The 19,676-nt window shown below is 38.0% G+C and overlaps 1 protein-coding gene across 2 annotated transcripts; it reads left to right on the top strand.

The window, feature by feature from the left end:
* Positions 1-7,264: 7,264 nt before the first annotated feature.
* Positions 7,265-19,665, top strand: LOC121975539 (guanine nucleotide-binding protein alpha-1 subunit-like). Of its 2 annotated transcripts, none has more exons than XM_042527249.1 (14): positions 7,265-7,436; positions 9,097-9,262; positions 9,399-9,471; positions 9,860-9,897; positions 9,986-10,075; positions 10,215-10,292; positions 11,097-11,204; positions 11,289-11,390; positions 17,067-17,122; positions 17,740-17,874; positions 18,128-18,221; positions 18,314-18,373; positions 18,447-18,526; positions 19,239-19,665. In XM_042527249.1, exons 2-14 carry the CDS (start codon positions 9,167-9,169, stop codon positions 19,414-19,416), a joined length of 1,188 nt encoding a protein of 395 aa, XP_042383183.1. In that variant the 5' UTR covers positions 7,265-7,436; positions 9,097-9,166; the 3' UTR covers positions 19,417-19,665. The 2 variants fall into 2 exon arrangements, with proteins under 2 accessions (XP_042383183.1, XP_042383184.1); XM_042527250.1 differs by having other exon boundaries at positions 7,270-7,420.
* The last annotated feature ends 11 nt before the right edge of the window (positions 19,666-19,676 follow it).

The following is a 19,676-nucleotide window of genomic DNA, read 5'->3' as shown; positions in this document are numbered from 1 at the left end:
GACATTCTTCCTCGGACTTGAAATCAAACAAACTCGAGATGGAATTTGTGTCCATCAGACAAAATACACTCAAGAGATGCTTAGAAAATTCAATATGAGTGACTCTAAGGAAGTGTCCACTCCAATGGCGACAAACACTCGCCTTGACAATGATGAGAGTGGATAACCAATTGATCTAACGCAATATAGAAGCATGATTGGTAGTCTTCTATATCTCACAGCTAGTCGACCAGACATACTTTTTGCTGTGGGCATGTGCGCTAGATATCAAGTCTGTGCCAAGGAATCTCATTTAATTGCAGTTAAGAGAATATTGAGATACCTTAAGGGCACAATTCGAGTAGGTCTATGGTACCCTCGCATGCAGTCTTTTGACTTGATAGGCTATACCGATTCCGATTATGCTGGGTGCAAATTGGATCGGAAAAGTACTAGTGGGGGCTGCCAATTTTTAGGTTCATCATTAGTTAGTTGGTCAAGTCGGAAGCAACATTGTGTTGCTCTCTCCACGACCGAGGCTGAATACATTGCCATGGGAGAGAGTGTATCACAATTGTTGTGGATGATTCACACTCTAGAAGATTATGGACTTTCGTATAAGAGAGTGCAAGTGTTGTGTGACAACATTAGCACAATAAACCTAACGAAAAATCCAGTACATCATTCAAGGACCAAACACATTGAAGTGCGTCATCACTTCATTAGAGATCACGTAGCTAGGGGAGACATTGCACTCACATATGTTGAGTCAAAGTCAAACTTAGCCGACATTTTCACAAAACCCCTTCCGGAAAATGAATTTAGTCATTTAAGGAGGGAATTGGGAATGTGTTTGGCTCAATAAGTCATTTTGACCACATCATGATCAATAAGGACCGTTAAAATGACAAGAAAAATTGGGAAATTAATTTGGGCAACTTGGAGACATCTCACACAAACTATAAGGTTTAACAAATTGTTTTTGTTTGCTAAATATGGGGTGAGATGCTAGGATCAACCAAATTATTCAAAATGTATCATGCATCCCTTGAATAATTAGGTTGAAGAGACATAAATTGAGTATGGGGAAGGCTATTACATAATTCATGTGTATTTGGCTCCTAGATCTTACTCATATATTCCAACCAAGGAATCTTGGTTGGATCTGTATCTAGGAATCATCTAACCTTGTTGATGTGTTGAGTGATACCCTTGATTGATACCTTCCTGATGTTGATTGAAAATAAGACAAGTTGGTGAAGAAATTTTGACATATTTTGACAAACTTGAAACTGAACATAACAAGGATCGTAGGGAAGTTCAGCTTTCATATTTTAACAAGAATTTCAGCTTTCATGCCTTTGTTTGTTTTCTAAGCGTCTGAAACTTTTGGATTATAAACAAGTTCAGGCCATAAGAAATCATATTTCGAATATATTAGTGTTTGGTGATTCCTAAGTACTAGGGTATGTCTTAGGGAAGTTCTGAATTCTTGAGTTCCGGATTCTTCAGACTTCGTGGCTCAGTATTTCAGTTATTGAAATTACTGAAATCGGGTTATCAGACATTGATCGGTCCACAGACCATCAGGAAAGTCTGGATCGGTCTGTCGACCGATCCAGAACGAAGCAAACTCTCTGTTTGGTATCTGATCGGTCCAGTGACCGATCAGCGCACGAAGGAAGCCCCCTGATCGGTCCGGGCACCGATTAGGATGATCCCTGATCAGTCCACTGACCGATCAGGTGTCGCCGATTCACTCGGGTGGATCTGATCGATCAGGATTTCTCCTGATCGAACAGCCGTCCGATCAGGGAATAGATCGATCCCTGGCTTTAACTCCTCCCGACTCCCACCTTTTCCATTACATACGAAGCCCTAGCCGACTCTCTTTTCCCGTTTCTTCTTCCCCTTGATCGCCGAACCCTAGACGACTCCCTCCTGCCTCAGCACTTCTTTCTTTCTCCGAAAACCAGAGAAATGGCTCCAAGGTAACTTAATCAGCTCTATTTCTCGTTAGTACTTCATTTGTTTCATTTCTCACTGCTTCAGTGATTTGGGGTGGTGCTCGGGTTGTGCTCCTTTGCCATCTGTGTCATGTTCCTAACCCCTTAGGAAGAAACCAGTGGGTGAGGGTGAGGGTACCTCTAAGACATCAGCTAAGTCAAAGCCTAAGGCCCCTTCCCGTCCTCAACCAGCTGTCTCCGGCAGATTCCCGAACCAAAATTTTGAGGAAGCCTTTAAACTAAGAACCTTCAAATTACTCCCGTGTAGGTCTGTAGATCGTAAATTCATGGACGAGTTTTGCCCAACTGTGTCTATTTCCTACTACAATCTTGACTCACTTGTCTACTTAGAACGGGATATCAACTATGACTTGGTCTCTGAGTTTTATAACAACCTTCATAAGATTCCTAATGAAGCAGGTTATAAAACAAGAGTTGCTAAGCGGACTCTTGATTTCAATTTCGTATCCTTCTTTGAGTATCTCGATTGTCGGAGGTGTTCCGGTAATGTCTTCTCGATATTTCCTGATCTACCAGACCCCCTACCCTCACCTTTTGATGTCACACCTGACTCCGTCTATGAGTATTTCTTCAGGCAACCTAGACCGGGTGGCCTTGATGAGCTAGATGTTAACTTTCCTACTTTTGCAGCCTTGAGATTATCTCCTCAAGACTACATTCTGTTTAAAATTGTCACAAACTGCCTTCTGCCTATCACATCTAAACCATTGTCTGAGATCCGACCATATCATTGCCTGATGCTTTATGGACTGCGTCGGCGTCTTGATTTTGACATCGCAACTAGCATCTACTCTTCGATCATCTCCTATAGTGAGCCGAGCGGCTACACTGTTTATATGCCTTATGGGCATATAATTACAGACTGGCTCGAGACCCTTCAGGTTGATGTCTCTAAGGGTAGAATAATCAAGATGGTCAGACAGGATTGCAGGCTTGGAAAGCGGGCATTTTCCAAGTCTGGAATCATAGGACAAAATGGGGACATCCGGTGGAAGGATGGGAGAGCACTAGGTGAGTTACCACAGGGACCTCCACGACAGGTTGCTCCTGTTGCTGCTCCTCCTGCTGCTGACGATGGAGAGGCTGATCCTGATCTGCGCTGGCAGATCGCCGAGCTGGAGAGTTGCTTTGATCGACACGAGGAGATGGTGGCCGCTGAGTTCGATGGACTACGCATTCGGATCGACCAGCGCTACGATGACTTGCGTAGTCAGCAGCTGGTGACGCAGCAGCTACTTCTGGGCTGGATGGCCAACTACCCACCTCCGCAGCGATTCTCGGGCCATCCATCTTCGAGCTCCAGCATGCCGCCTCAGGATTACGTGCCTCCCGCAGATGATGATGATGTTCCTCATGTTAAGGACATTGATTGATACATTCATTTTGACTGTCTATGTTTTTGGATACTGCTTGTTGGATATTTTATGTCTGACCTGGATGCTTGTTCATTTCATCTATGTATGATATTTATTTTCTCTCTTTATGTCTTGCTCCTTATTGGTTTTTAATATGCTACTCATATGCCTTGTTTTGTATGTCTCTTATTCATTTACTGTCCTAAAATACACTTAGAAGGAATTCTAGGGGGATTAAGCAGAAGACAGTATGGATTAAGGGGGAGCTCCTTAAGTTATCTTACCTTGTTCGCTCCTTTTCGGTGTTTGACAAAGGGGGAGAAGATAACTAAGTTTAGAAATGAATGAAAGGTTGATTTTAGGAGAGGATGACTTTGAGTCTTTTTGAATCCTCTTACCTAATTCGCACCTATTTGACTAAGTTAAGTTAAGTGATGAATTGACTTCATCAAGTCGATATGAAAAAGGGGGAGAAGATAACTAAGGTATATCCGTCTTAGGGGGAGGATCCTGATTTCCCTAAAATTATAAAAACAAGAGCATTTCTGATCTAAACTTAAATCGTGTTGTCAAACAACAAAAAGGGGGAGATTGTTGATACAGTCTGACCTGGATGTTGTTTTGCTGTTGACACTGATTTAAGTTTGTATCAGATATTTAACTCAGATTAATTACTAATCTAGGTTGACCTGGTTGACCTGGTTGACCTGGCTGACCTGATTGAGAAAGTCCTAACTGGGATGTTAGGCAGTTGGAAAGTCCTGGTGAGTGAAGCCAGGCAGATTGGAAATCCTGGTGAGTGAAGCCAGGTGAAAACCCTAGTGAGTGAAGCTAGGTGCAAGTCCTGGTGAGTGAAGCCAGGCAAGGGAAAATCCAGATGGATCAAGGATGATCGGACATCTGGTGTTGAAAAGTCCAAGAATGAAGCTTGGCATGCGAAGTCAGAGAGGGCTCGGTAGCTCGTTCTCTAGGACCAGATGAAGTCGGAGAGGGATAGGGAGCTCGTTTCTCCGGACTAGGTCAGAGAGGGCTCGACCCGGATCGAAGTCAAGAAGTCGGATCGGTCGGCACCGATCCGATGAAACTGGACACCGATCGGTCGCACCGATCGAAATCGATCGAGTTCATCGTGATTTTTATCGATCGGGAGACCGATCGGTGACCGTAAGCGCTGGGAAGAGCGACATCTGATCGGTCTGGGACCGAACTGGTGCTCTGATCGGTCCGCAGACCGATCGGAGATGATCCAGAAAGCGTGGTTCGGTCTGCAGTCGATGCGAACAGTTCTGATCGATTTGCGGACCGATCAGGCAATGATCTGGATCGGTCTGCAGACCGACCCACGATATTGTTTGTTTTGCATGCACTTTTTCTTATTGCCGTATTTGTTTTCACCCATCTGTTTTTAACCATCTGCTGTGAGTCTTTTTAGCTTGCAGGTTGCAGGTCACACTCTCATGGTTGAATTCAAATTAAGCTTCATTAAGAGAAGAAGACAAGTGCTCTTTACACTGTGATTTGCTGCAACAGATGCATTTGAGGCATCAACGTTCACTGGGTTTCTGATTGCGATTGGGCTGCGCTCAGTTTGACCTCTACTCATTGGTTCGTATCCAGAGATGCCAGTGATTTCCATTGGCATGGGTTCAGAGAACCAGATGAGGAGGAGAGGTGATTGGCTACGCCTTGTTGGCAGCAGCGATTCTGCAGGCAGCGGTGATTCGAGCCAGTGAAGCAAAGAGACATAAGAAGGAAGAAGAGAGGTTCAGAAAAGTAACCGATTCTCTGTTTTCTTTGCGATCAATCCTTTGAGAAAGCAAGTTGGTGAAGCTGTGAGATCCTTGCTAAGAAGGTCGTTGTGCGCTCTCTGCTCTGTTTTTCTCCGCGTGGCTGTAAGCTCATCTGATTATTCTTCTCAGCCACTGTAAGTCTTGTGCTTAATTCTATAATCAACTGAGACTCTGTTGAGAGGTTGCTCCACCGAGAAGGAGACATCTTTAGCCGGATTTTGTCCGGGGTGTGATCTACCGAAAGATCAAGGAGTCGTCCTCCTTACGGACACGCCGAGGAGTAGGGGCGAGTTATCCCCGAACCTCGTATATCCTTGTGTCTGCTGTGTGTGCTTTTCTTCCTTCGATTTCGTTTTAGTTTTCAACTTCCGCTGTGCTGACAAGTTTTTCTTTAAGAAAGATTTTGTTTAAGTTTTCAAAGAGGCTATTCACCCCCCCCCTCTAGCCATCTAAGATCCCAACATATACCATTACTTGATACTAAGTCCATTAAATAGGATTGTGCCCCTTCAGATGGAGAAGATCACACGCTCCTAAATAATTTCCTATAATCATCCATTAAAGAAGTTTGATCTAGTGATCCGCAAACAAACTCATCCGATGTAGAGGAAGGCACTCAGAGCCAACGTGCAAGTTTGAATGCATCACTTACAAACCAGTAATGGAGACCATGGAATTTAATTAATTCATCTTCCACTTAGTTATTTAGAAACGAGGAATTTTAACATGCACACAAGCACACAGCACACACATCACAGCATAAAAGGTAATAAATATGAAAACTAAATTTTCAACTATTATGACCTCATCCAATGCTGTCCTCTGTATGCCACCAACCTTAGTCGCCGCTAAAGGGTTTAAGTCGTCGCATCCATCATGTTTCCTTTTCCGCTGCGCCTCTGGTCCTCAAATAGCACCACGCCTCGCAAGGATACGATCCGCGACAAAAATAAAATTTTACATTTATCGATCCTATATTTCACGAAGGAATGTACATGTAATCTAGATCGAACAAAAATGTAAAATCCTAAAACTAATACAGCTCCTGTTGTATTTAATAATTACAATCATGCACATATATAAAATGCCCTCGACATGTCCGAGGGTCCAATCACACACAATCACAATAGGTCATAATAGTTGGAGTCTGCAACCACAGAGTTAATCTATTTGCACATCCTACTATTATCCTGCCTAAACTTATGTATGAAAAGTGCATAATTAACTGAAAACCAAACACACAGAGGTAAAAACTAGCTCTGATATCAATTGTTGGTTGCCACTCGAAATACCGTTCTGTTTCCCCTGTACAAAAAGCACAGAACTTAACTACCCATGTGCTCTACTGAAGTTAAACTTGGATTGCAAACGATGCTTAATATTATTAATCCAAATTACTCTTCAGAAGTTAAACTTGAATTAGAAACGATACTTAATATTTTTACTAGTTCTTCAGAAATAACCTACCAAACCAAATCATTACAAGAAAGCAACAGAAGTCCACCGAACGAAGATTCCCAACCAAGCAACTCCCAGAAATTATATCCCTAGCTAATATTCTTCATTATTTCGAACATGATCAACTACCATTTAAATTTCAAAACCGATCGGAGAATAATTTTACCACTTGATTTTAATTGAAAAAAAGTGTCCATATTTATCAAATGACGATGGCCTTTTATCTTTCTCAAGTTTAATTTTTTTTTTGTTCATGTATAAAATAATTATAACTAAAATAGTGCGGAAGTAAAACAAAAAAACACAGGTGTCAGTTAACAGATTCCAACATCTGACTGGCCAAGAGCGTATCTTAATCAATCTTGTCGGTTCTTAACGACAAGCAGCTGAATTAATTATTCATTCTGGAGGCTATTGAACTCCTCCCTCTTAATATAATTACCCTATTAATGTCCCCATTAGCTTCTAATAAAACGTCAACAAAGATTAGTCTTCCCGTACTGAGTTACACGCTCGTCACTTGACGGTTGGATCTGACCCCGAGGCTGCTCTGTTTAATCTGGACCGTCCATTCGACGAATCCCGATTCGAATCGGGCTGTTGACCGCTCTTTTGGCCCATCGGCTCGTGAGTCCGCATTGGTCCCCGCGGTCCGCATAACCCATGACGCTTGGCCGCAACTGGTGAGTGAGAGAATTTTCCTGATTCCCAGATCTGTGCGATCGGCAGCATCAGTTTACTAGCACTTGGAAGACGCCGGAGCTGCCGTCGCCGTCGCCGTCGCCGTCGCCATCGTCATCGCCTCGTCAAGGTAGTGGAACTACGAGGTGGGTGTTCGTTTTTTTGCTAATGCGTCTGACTTGATTAGATTAGGGTTTCTGCCAACTTTATTGTTCTTTGGAGCTAGTGGTTCTGCGATTTTATTCTTCTGGAACTGTTAATTCAGATTTCCACCTAGTGTTTCGACCACTGTTGATGTTGCTTAGTGCATTGGAGTTCAAGGAGATCCTCGTGTGTCGTGTGTGGGTGTGTAGTAGTACTGTCAGAGTGTCAGTGATATCTTTGATGTAGGATTTTGGTCGAGTTGAGGGGGCCTTAGTGTGGTGGGTTGCTGTCTGGCTTCTTTTAGTTTCTTGACAAAAGTAAAATTTGGAAGAGAGTCAAGGATTGATTACCTGGAAAGGATTCGGTCATCATTCCTGGTGGAGCTTAAGAATGTGGTGAGATCAGTGCGGGTGGGATGAACTGGAAGAATTCATCAGGTGGTATTGTGATAGGTGGTACTGACTGATAAGAGAATGTGGCATTTTTCTTTTCTGTGGAGAACAATCTTGACGTGAATGCCACGAATGAAGTAAGAATTATTTTTCTTCATGCTCATTCCGGTGATTAACTTGAGTTAACACATGGCATAAAATGGCTATAAGACTTGATTGACAGAAGAGAGGAGGATGAACAATTTAAATGTGTGGTACATTAAGGAGGAAAACAAGTTGGCCTAGATGCTAGTACTTTGGGGTTCAAGACCCATATATATATCATTGTGGTATGTTAGCCAACAACTAGAAGTCAACAATTTGCTAGTCTACGTGTGATATCTTGTGTATTTGATAATTAGGCTGATTTTATTACAAGCAACCTAGGATTCGATGAAGGAATGGATTTCATGGAGCTGGTCATTTTTGATCTGTTAATTTGTCTATGGATAATGGCTTGTCATGCTTGATTTACTTTACAAACAAGCCAATCTCTTGTAAATATCAGTCGATCAACACTTGTTATATTTTCCAGCTTACTCATCTATTTTTTGTAGGTTAAATCCTTAAAAAGTGCTTGATTTGAAGTGACATGTCTCCTGATAGTAGAAACGACAAAAAAAATAGAATCCTTGTCTACTCAAAATAAATAAATATGATCAAACAAAGAATCAATAAGGGAGGGCAAAATTGCTACATGTTGCCATGGAGGATTAAATATAATTTCTTTTAACTGTAATATGTTTTTTCTTGTTTCCAACTTCGTACTTATTTGTGTGGGTTTGCACTACTTTCCCTTGTTGATATCCCTGAGTACAAAGTGTAAAGTGCAACAAATAATTATGTGAATAGGGAGACAACTGCATAATTGATTTTCTACAGTTGCAAACTGTAAGACAAAGATTTTCCCCTCACTCAGTTATTGTCTCTGCAATCTAGTTTGATTGGGCGTATTCATTTGGGCATAGGATAAGTGAATCTTGTTAATTTATCCAGTTCTTTGTTGACAGTTTATTTATAAAATACGTAATTAATTACCTTGTTGGGAAATGATAATTTCCGACCTTATTCAGTCAGGGTTAACTGAGGATACTTGCCTTTTAGATAGTTCTAGTATATGGAATTATCAAATTTACTTTTCTAACATTTCTTGGCCATGTTATTCTTTGGCATTGCCATTTTTTTTATGCCTAACCTATTCTAACTATTATGTTTGCTGTTTAATCATCAGGCATGTAATCCAGAATGAGGCTACCTTATGCAGAAAGTTAATTTAAGAAATCTGACATGGTTCATAAAGTATGAGATCCATGCTTTCACTTTCCATAGTAAGCATGGGCTCATTTTGCAGTCGACAACAGCCATTGAATGAGGTTGATGCTGAAGAAAACATACAGGTAAATTTTCGCCATTCCTGGAATAAACTATTTAAGTCAAATGTGTATCTCAATCTCAAAAGAATTGTTATATAATGACTTGAGCTTGGGGCTTATGTCCGATCCTAGTTGTTTCTTGCTTGTACATATATTTCAGGCTGCTGAAATTGATAGGAGGATTGCTCAAGAAACCAAAGCGGAACAACATATTCATAAGCTACTACTTCTTGGTATGCTGAAACATAACATGCTATGCATCTATCAGTTGTCCTAGTAAAAATAATGCATTACCCCCAATCTCCCACCTACAACTTTTTTGTCCATGCTCTTGTTTCTTCTTAAATACTTATACAACACACTTCACAGATATTAGTTAGTATAGTTGTCAAGAAAATTATTTTTTTAGAAGGCATCTTAGAATTTAGTACCATCTTCTACTTTTTGTGTTGTTTGAAAGAAGCATGATTGATATTTAGTGGATCCAAGGAGAAAGTTTAACTGACATAAGTTGTGTCTTCTAGTTTGTATTTTTTTGCCTCTTGTCTCTACCCATGCTAATTGTTAATACTTAACATTGTCTTCTTGTACTCATTTTTATTTCCATTTTTTTAACTAAAGGCGCTGGAGAATCAGGAAAATCTACTATTTTTAAACAGGTTGGATTTTTATTACTTCTTACCTTTTTTTTCTTTTTTTGCTGATGCGCATAATCTCGACTGATATTTCATGGGTTTGTGTTTATAGATAAGGCTTCTTTTTCAAACTGGTTTTGATGAGGTGGAGCTAAAAAGCTATGCGTCAGTTATCCATGCAAATGTTTATCAGACAATTAAAGTATGCACTACTAAAATTGGTGTGATTGTTTGTTTCTTTTACATGAAGAGGGAGGAAGCAAGTTTGAGCTTCCAACTCTAATTTACTATGCACGAATGTGTTTATCTTTCTTCAATCTAACTTGATTTAATTTAAACAGATATTGTATGATGGGGCAAAAGAATTGGCACAAAATGATCCTAGTTCTTCGAAGTACGTTGTCTGCACTGAAAATAAGGTTTGGTTATGCCTTCTTTTTGCTACTCATGGAGCTTTGAATAAGGAGGCTTAGATTTGTAACAGTCTGAACCTTAACTATTTATCTGACTTATTATTGGTGTATCATTGGTCAGGATGTTGATCGGTAAAATACACTGGAAGAGTATATAACAGTTGTCTTAATGCCATATTGTTTGATCTGAATAATTATTATTCTGTTCTTTAATTTAAGATTTTAAGCTTTACTTCATATACTTTCCCATTGTTTCTTCCTTTGAGCCGAAGAAATAAACATTGCTACTATAATAGAATTAAATGAATCTTGAATTACTGTTGCCCCTCTTTCTCATTGAACCTGCTAGGTCTAGATAACCAAAATCTTGACTGTTCAGAGCAAGATTTCACAAAGTGGATGTAGGTGGTATGAGGTTGATGCACTGCATATGGTGTGTTGGAGAGCATATGCAATTAATATTAAAAAATGTTTACATTTTGGTAAAAATGATTATCTTGCATAAAATCATACATTGCAAAATACATAAAGTTAGCTATGAATATTAATCAACAATGTAAAATAGAACATATATATGAGTAATGTGCATATAATCAATATCTAAAATGGTTGTCACTGATAAAATAATTGTTTTCCTTGAACTTATATGTTATAAGGTACCAAATAGGGTAGCTTAGAATTTTTAACTAAATTTGGTTCAATATAAATGAATCAAATAAGACATTTTTTATTGCACATGCATACCACTAAGACATGGTCCAATATTCAATTGCTGTATATATCTTTTTGACATGGTCCTCATGATGCCAGGATATTGGTGAAAAATTATCAGAAATTGGAAGCAAAATGGATTATCCTTATCTTACTAAAGAGATTGCCAAAGAGATCACAACTTTGTGGAATGACCCTGCTATTCAGGTTCATATCTCTATGTTCAACAGGTGTAGAACATTTTCCTGTTTGGTTGTTCCCCACAAGTTGATGGTTGAAAAGTACTTGCAGGAAACTTATTCTCATGGGAACAAATTGCAAGTCCCAGATTGTGCTCAGTATTTTATGGAAAATCTTGAACGATTTTCTGAAGTAACTTATGTTCCAACTAAGGTAGTCATCGAAACCTTTTTCTTCATGTGATTTTGTCAAGCTTCCTGGAAGTGTGTCTTCCCCTCGAGTTATAAATGCTTAAGCTATTCATATAATTTGTTTTTGGCTACTATCGAAACTCAATTTCTATGTATCGGGTATCAAATGATGTATATATATACTATGTAGAGTAGGGATGACAATTTTTTTGCTCGTCAAGACTCATCTTGACCCGACTTGATTGAGGCTAACCCTATGACTTGGGGATGAGTCTAAAAAAACAACCTGCATATGCAAGGCAGGGCAGGACAGGACAGGAGATACTTTTGACTTTCCTCTACGAGTTCAACTTGATAGCATATAACAGTGCTTAATTGACAATATTTGAAATATTCCTACTTCACCTGGGATAGCTAGCCAAAAGATAGCTATTATCAATGCTATTTCAAATTACTTCCTTACAACTATTCAAAAACCACTATGTTATTTTCTCTGGGCCTTATGTCGGCCTTTATGCTAATTGGGATGAAGTGAAAGTTTTACTTACAGAAGAAGATAAACCGCCTTATAAGGGGTTTTATTCACTTAATGAAGGCTATGACTTACTACGAGAAAAATTGGACCTCAACTTTATAATAAGCCCATCACTTCATTTGGATAACAAAATACAAGAAGACAAAACTTATTTAATGGCGACCACTTCTACTACAAGCCCAACAAGGCAAGATATAGATCTACTCTTTGTACCACTTCGCCCATTACATTATCAGTCCTTAGAAGTATTGCAAGGCCTGAAAAAGAAAGATAATCTCTTCTCACTCAAAGTTGTGCCAGAAGATATTACTTTTGTGTTTACGTACTTTAGGAGACAGTTCCTCTTATAAAACTTTCTTAGAACTTGCAGATGCTCTAAACTGGTTTCATCAAAACCCTACCCTAGGGATGATGATTACTTACATTGAAGAATACTCGGACAAAATCCCATGCATAAAACAGTTTTAGCAATGCTCTCAAAATGCAGACTTAGGTTGTCGATGCCAACTTTTATATTCTATTAGACAAGCTAATATGCATCTTGAAAAGTTTCAGAGGAAAAATTATAGAGGAAGACTTATTACTCCAGACTCACTTATGACTTATGGACTGCTACATCAATTATGGATACACAAATTAGACTCAATTCCTTTATTACCATATACACTCGGAAGACTTATCCAACATTTACTTGAAGAAAAAGAAACTTTTATCCTAGCTACTTTTGACAGCATGCCTCCTGAATGGCTCTCCACTCAAACCCAGGCATGTCATTAAACTTGATGTTCAAGGACTTAATGTCCAATTACTTCTGTTCGAAGATTATCCCTCTCATCCAGATAAAGAATGACTTTCCCCAAAGCCCTTATTTGGACAATTAAAACATTGGCGGGCTTCTCTCCAAGGAAGTTCATGGCTATGGGATCCTTACCAAGATCCAAGTGAATATAGTCTGGCCGGAGAAACCTTTTCAGAAAAAATATACTGGCCAAAAACATGCGGGACAGCTCATTTTCCATTTGCTTATACAACACAACACCAAACCCTATGCCAATTTTATCAAAAGAAAATTTTAGCATGGTTAGACAAACAGAAAACCACTTCGTCTATAAGCTCTACTTCTACGCTACCACCTTCTATGGGCTCAGTAGAAGAAGCCAACTTGCCCCCACGGGCGGGATCAACCGGTTATGACATGGTATTCTTGCAACATGGGTCGGGAGGTCGAAGGTCTGCGGCAGCAATTGCGATAACATCAATATCTGTCCGTGCTAAACACCTTCGACCGCCATGTCATCGCCGGGCCCGTATTCACCGTGATTTACTCCCTCTCATACTCGTGGGGCAGGGGTGAGGGGGCCGCTGGGCGGCGGGACCCGCCTTTTGCAACAGTAGAAGAAGCCAACTTAATTAATATGATGGAACTCTGACGAAAGGACTGATGTCAGCAAACACTTACTACTCATGACGGATACAATGACGACAACAGACTTAATTAGGGTTGTAAATGAACCAAGCGTTCGTGAATAAGCTTGGTGTTCGACTTGGTAAGAGATTGTTTATGTTCGTTCAATATACATAAGATTAATTAAACAAACAAGCTTAACAGTTCGTTAAGCTAAACAAATAAGCTTGAACACATATGTGTTTAGCTCGTTAATGTTCGTGATCAATGTTCGTGAACAACGTTCATGAATAATGTTCACGAACCATATTAATTAGTAAAATTCTTTTTAATATGCTAAATAAATAATAAAATAAATAAATAAATTTAAATTATCAAGCTCAATAATCAATCAAACAACTAAAAGTTTCAAACAATCAAACAAGTTTGAATTGAGAGCTTGATAACATCTAAACGAACCAAGCTCGAACCGAGCTCAAGCCAAGCTTGAATTGAGAGCTTGATAACATCTAAATGAACCAAGCTCAAGCCAAGCTTCAAACAAGCGCAAGCCCATAAAAATTAAACCAAGCCAAGCTTGAACACATTTCAAAAGCTTGATTCATTTTAAGCTCAGCTGGACTCGGCTTGGTTACCTTATCAAACAAGCTTGAACACCCCAAAGTTCGGCTCGGCTTATTTAGAGCCCTAGACTTAATAACGTAAGCCCTGAGCTCATACAACACTAGCAGGCTCAGAGTTTATCTACCACGTCTCTCTTCTAGCCCCTTCTCTTCCCTCCTATAAATATAGAGTCTCTCTGCAGACAAGAGGCATCAAGAAAAACTTGTATCACGAGCTTGTAATCTCTCCTCTCCTCTTTCTGACAGTTGTAATCCCTACTATTACCTTGTAAGTACTTTTAAGTACTGTTTGTAAATTAAGTTTGTCATCAATATATCTGTTTATGTGTATTTTCTCTCTTCTATGGCTAAGTAACTCTTTGTTTCTAAGCCGACAGTTTTTGTGTAGTCTTGTTAGATCAATAGTCCGCAGTCCTTATCGGACACAAAATCCGTAACTAGCTAAGAGAGAAGATGGAACTTTAGTCCTTGGTTCTGTAAAACCTGTGTTGGCTAAGTAAGGCAAAATAGCTTGAAGGCTTGAGTAAGACCTGAAGAGCTGGGGTAAGAAACCAAGGACTATACAACGGTTCTAGAGGCTCTCTACTAGGTGAGGCTCACTGGTGCGACCTAAAAAGATGATACAAATACCTAAAGGCTTAGAAGCTATTAATCAGAAACACTAAACCTATTACCAAAAGTAAAAGTTAAAAAAAAATTTTAAACTAAACCTTGGTATCAAAGCCACTGAACTTAGTTAACTTGTGTATGTGTACAACTTCTACCTCTTCTGAACAACTTGATTATTTAGATCTTGCCCTACAACCTAGATATATAGTAACTCTAGATCATAATAAACACACTTGTTACATAAGAAGTAAACAACTTGGTCATCTGTTACATTCTGAGCAACCACACTTAAACACCTTAACTGACCTACTTTTAAGTCTTCCTCTTTCCTTGGAAACACATAATCAAGCACTAACACATAAGGTAGACCATCTACTTATCATCTCTCTACAACAACAAAAGTTAGTCTCAGAAGTCTTACGAAATCTTGACTACTTGAAACATTCACTAAACTTAAAACCTACTGCTGAAACAAATACCCAACACCTTTTACTACAATCATAAGAATTGATTGTTAGTAATAAAACACAAATAAACGAAAAGTTAGATAAAATAAACCACTTATTAGAAGAACTCAAATAAAAAAAATTAAACTAAACCTTGGTATCAGAGCCATTGAACTGGTTAACCTGTGTATGTGTACAACTTCTACCTCTTCTAAACAACTTGATTATTTAGATCTTGCCCTACAACCTAGACATATAGAAACTCTAGATCATAATAAACACACTTGTTACATAAGAAGTAAACAACTTGGTCATCTGTTACATTCTGAGCAACCACACTTAAACACCTTAACTGACTTACTGTTAAGTCTTGCTCTTTCCTTGGAAACACATAATCAAGGCCTAACACATAAGGTAGACCATCTACTTACCATCTCTCTACAACAACAAAAGTTAGTCTCAAAAGTCTTGTGAAATCGTGACTACTTAAAACATTCACTAAACTTAAAACCTACTGCTGAAACAAATACCCAACACCTTTTACTACAATCAAAAGAATTGATTGTTAGTAATAAAACACAAATAAACGAAAAGTTAGATAAAATAAACTACTTATTAGAAGAACTCAAATATAAATGAACAAATTGAAATATGAAAATACACATTATGATGATGCTATAGAATACACAAGACAGTTTTCAACAACAAAGGAAGACGGTTATTGTCATAGTGAACTTCCTGGAAAAGGAGTTCAAATTCAAATACAACAAAATAATACTATTCTAGCTCTTCTTTTTTCGCTTCATTATCGCTTAACTTTAATTGAGTCAAACCTTCTCAACTTAGAAACACATCTATCTGGTAATATTGATTCTACTAAAGTCAAAGAAGCCTTTGCTAAACTTACTAAAGATCTTAGTCAATTATCCTTAGGAAAAATCCTTCCTAAGACACCACCAGTTACTTCAAAAATTTTAACTTACAAACCTAATGAGTCTGACAAAAATTGAACCATTCTTAGGACCTTCCAGACTTGTTAGATCTATGGAATCCAATACTTCCTCCTCCTGGTTAGATACCATAACCAGAAGAAATAGTACTTCTATTCTAGGACCTCTTCACTTAGAAGAAATTATTGATGTGGATAAAGATCTTATAATCTTCTCTAATGAACAATTAAATGCTTTAAATCCTAAGAAACTGTATAGTCAAGGAATTTTACATTTCTCCACTTCTGTATACAGACATCATAGACAACAAGCTCTTCATCTGCCAGATGGAGGTGAAGTCAAACTTGGTCTTATGACAGAAGAGGCTCCTAAAAGCCTCTATCTTAGAAGACACAATTATATACATCTTGGCCTTATTGTCTTTGGCTTACGAGGACTAACTCGAGCCAAATTAGGAGGCAAAGTGTTATTGGTATTACATGATACTCGGTTCTCAGGTACTGAGAAAGTCATTATAGGCCTTATTGAGGTCGATATGAATGCTAATTTAGGCATTACTTATTTATGTCCAAACTTTAATATGACTATACGTGATTTTGTAAAACATATTCAAATACACATCCAAGCAAAAGGATATGGTCAATTTCAAGGAGATAATCTTCAATTGGATATTATCTTCTTAGGAAAAACAATGAACCATAGGCATAATCACTTCAAAATCTCTGTCACAGATATGATTGAAGCCTTAACAACAAAAGGCATCTGTAATTCATAGTAGCTAGGAAAGCTCAGTTTTTGTGTTGTTTTGACTTTCCACTGCTATGTTTCAGGATTAGGGGTCTGAACGGGGAACTAGTGTAGAAAACGAAGTTGATTTATCAAAAACATTCTAGAAGAACTATGTAGGTCTTTTTTCTACTTAACCTAAATAATGTCATCCATGGAGTTTCTTTTACTAGTGACTTGGTTTTATAGCTACCACCTGTGCTTTATTAACGTGACCATTCTCAGTTGGTCTTGCTCTTGGTTGCTCCTATATAATTTCCTTTGTGTGTGCTATCAGAGGTGGACATTTCAAACTAGTTCTTGCTTGACATATTGGCATGACCATTTGATATGCTTTATTCTAGGAGGATGTGCTTCATGCCAGAGTTCGAACTACTGGTGTTGTGGAGATTCAGTTCAGGTCCCTTACCTAACTGCATTTTTATTAGTAGCTGCATATAAATTTTTTTGTTTTTGCATGCAAGACTGAGCTTGATGTTCATGTGGGAGGAAAATTTTGAAATTAGAAGATCATTTAGACTAAGCTAATTCAGGTAAGGGGTTTTTTCATCATGATTCCACTGTAAGTGCCGAACCACTATTCTGTTTTCACAAATCAATTAAGAAAAAAAAGTGTAAACTCAGCTGATAGGCATTCAAGCTGACTAGGCATGGTTCAAATTCATCCTAGGATTGACATATTTGTAAAAGCTAAGCATGGAAAGTTCTAATATATATATATATTGGGTTCAATAAACTGATCCAGCATGTCTATTAAATTGTTAAAAATAGATTTCAAAATGATAATATTTTTGTTACGACCAATCAAATGATATAATAAATGTCATATTTTTGTATTTATAAAGTATAAAACAATATGTAAACATAAACTATTAAAAAAATTTCTATTTGGGTTTATTATGATTTGATCATTACCAAGATGGATCTCTTTTATAGTTTCTCGAGAAAACTTTATCTACTAAGCAAGTGGCAGGTCTAACATGATTTTTTTTTTCTTTTAAAAAAAATCTTGTGCAGTCCTGTAGGTGAGAGCAGAAAAAGTGGTGAAGTTTACAGGTTATATGACGTTGGGGGCCAGAGAAATGAAAGAAGAAAATGGATCCATCTATTTGAAGGTGTTACATCTGTGATTTTTTGTGCTGCGATTAGCGAGTAAGGTTATGATCTTTTGGTCTGCTCCCAATTCTATAGATTCATAGTTCTTACTGTAAAACTCTGTTGAATTAGAATAATTTCTAACTTCAATATCTTTTTTTTTATTTGCAGCATAAATTACTGCCTTTAATAAACTTGATATTTCAAGATTACCAAATTTGTCAATTTATATGCTTCTTGGTGTTTTGCCATGTACCTAAAGTGTAGAACTGTAAACGAAGTGCATCTCAAAGATAGTATATTGTTGCAGATACGATCAGCTGCTCTTTGAGGATGAGACGAAAAATCGGATGATGGAGACTAAGGAACTGTTCGAGTGGGTGCTGAAGCAATCCTGCTTTGAGGTTTAAGTGAAACTTCTTATAGTTTTCTTGATTTAATGCTTTAAGGTTTGATTCTTTGCCCCCTCCCTAAATACTAAACCTATCTTGATCAGAAATCTTCATTCATGCTGTTCCTGAATAAGTTTGACATCTTTGAAAAGAAGATTCAAAAAGTAAGAATTTCTTGTTGAAAAATTAATTGTTCAATTGCTTCTTAGTTATAATCTCATGTTTTTATTTGTACAGGTTCCTTTGAATGTATGTGAGTGGTTCAAGGACTATCAGCCTGTGGGATCTGGGAGACAAGAGGTGGAACATGCATATGAGTAAGTTAATTCTGCCTTCAATATTCTATACTAAAAATGATAAATTGTACATGTGATTGTTCTTGGCAATACGGTATGTTTTAGACACGGGCCCCTCGTACCTGTCAGGGGTACTCAAGTTTTGGTCATTGTGAACTTAATATATCATGTTTATCAACAGAAACCAATAGATCTACCACTATCCTTGTTCACTCATAAAGTTTGCCGATCTTAGGCTTGGTAGCTGCTCTTTCGATTCAATTTACTATTTCTACCCGATTCTACGACTCAAATCTCTAACCACAAAGAACAAAGAATATTCTAGGAGTAGCTCCTTTCTTAGCAGATTCTAATCCACAGGGAATTGCCATGAATTGCTTTACCCATTATCAACTACAATTTAACTTTACATCAGTGATTTATGTTGTTTGTTAAAGAAAGGAAATTATTCTTAATTCCTTACATTATTTTCTCTGATTTTTACTTCATTTGTTTCTCGATTCGCCTTATATTATTTTCCAATTTGCCACAATGTAATATCATCAATGTATTTTCCACTTGTCTTGTATGCTATATCCTCATTTTCCACTTGTTGTTTACTATTATCCTCCTGTTACTACCTCTATAAATGAGGACGCATGGATGAATATTATTTCCAACACAAATTCTATCGTTGCTTAAATTTCATTTTTCCGCCGAGCAATGCTAATCTTAGCTATGCATTTGTTTATAGGTTTGTGAAAAAGAAATACGAGGAACTTTATTTCCAAAACAGCAAACCAGATCGTGTCGACCGAGCCTTCAAAATTTACCGGACAACAGCCTTGGATCAGAAACTTATAAAGAAAACTTTCAAGCTCGTCGATGAGACCCTGAGGAGGAGGAATCTCATCGAGGCCGGTTTGCTATGAAGGAAAATTTATTAGTATATATACATATATATTGGGAATATTTCATTTTTTTATAATCCATTTTGGTTACGTTGGCAGAGGGTAAACTCCCATTTTCTTGTTTTGGTTAGAAGTTTGATGAGTTTGGCCATGACTTATCAGTTTGCTTACACGTTCATCGTTTTCTTTTTCTTTAACACTAGTGACCTTATAATATTACGATAAAATTGTATGGCTCGTCGTAGATAAATTGTCAAATTGTACCTTTTATTTGAGTAAAT

Source organism: Zingiber officinale, chromosome 4B (genome assembly GCF_018446385.1).
Source record: "Zingiber officinale cultivar Zhangliang chromosome 4B, Zo_v1.1, whole genome shotgun sequence".
In the NCBI taxonomy this organism is placed as follows: Eukaryota; Viridiplantae; Streptophyta; class Magnoliopsida; order Zingiberales; family Zingiberaceae; genus Zingiber; species Zingiber officinale.
The sequence above is the reverse complement of the archived record's forward strand: the minus strand, read 5'-3'. Positions and strand labels throughout refer to the sequence as shown.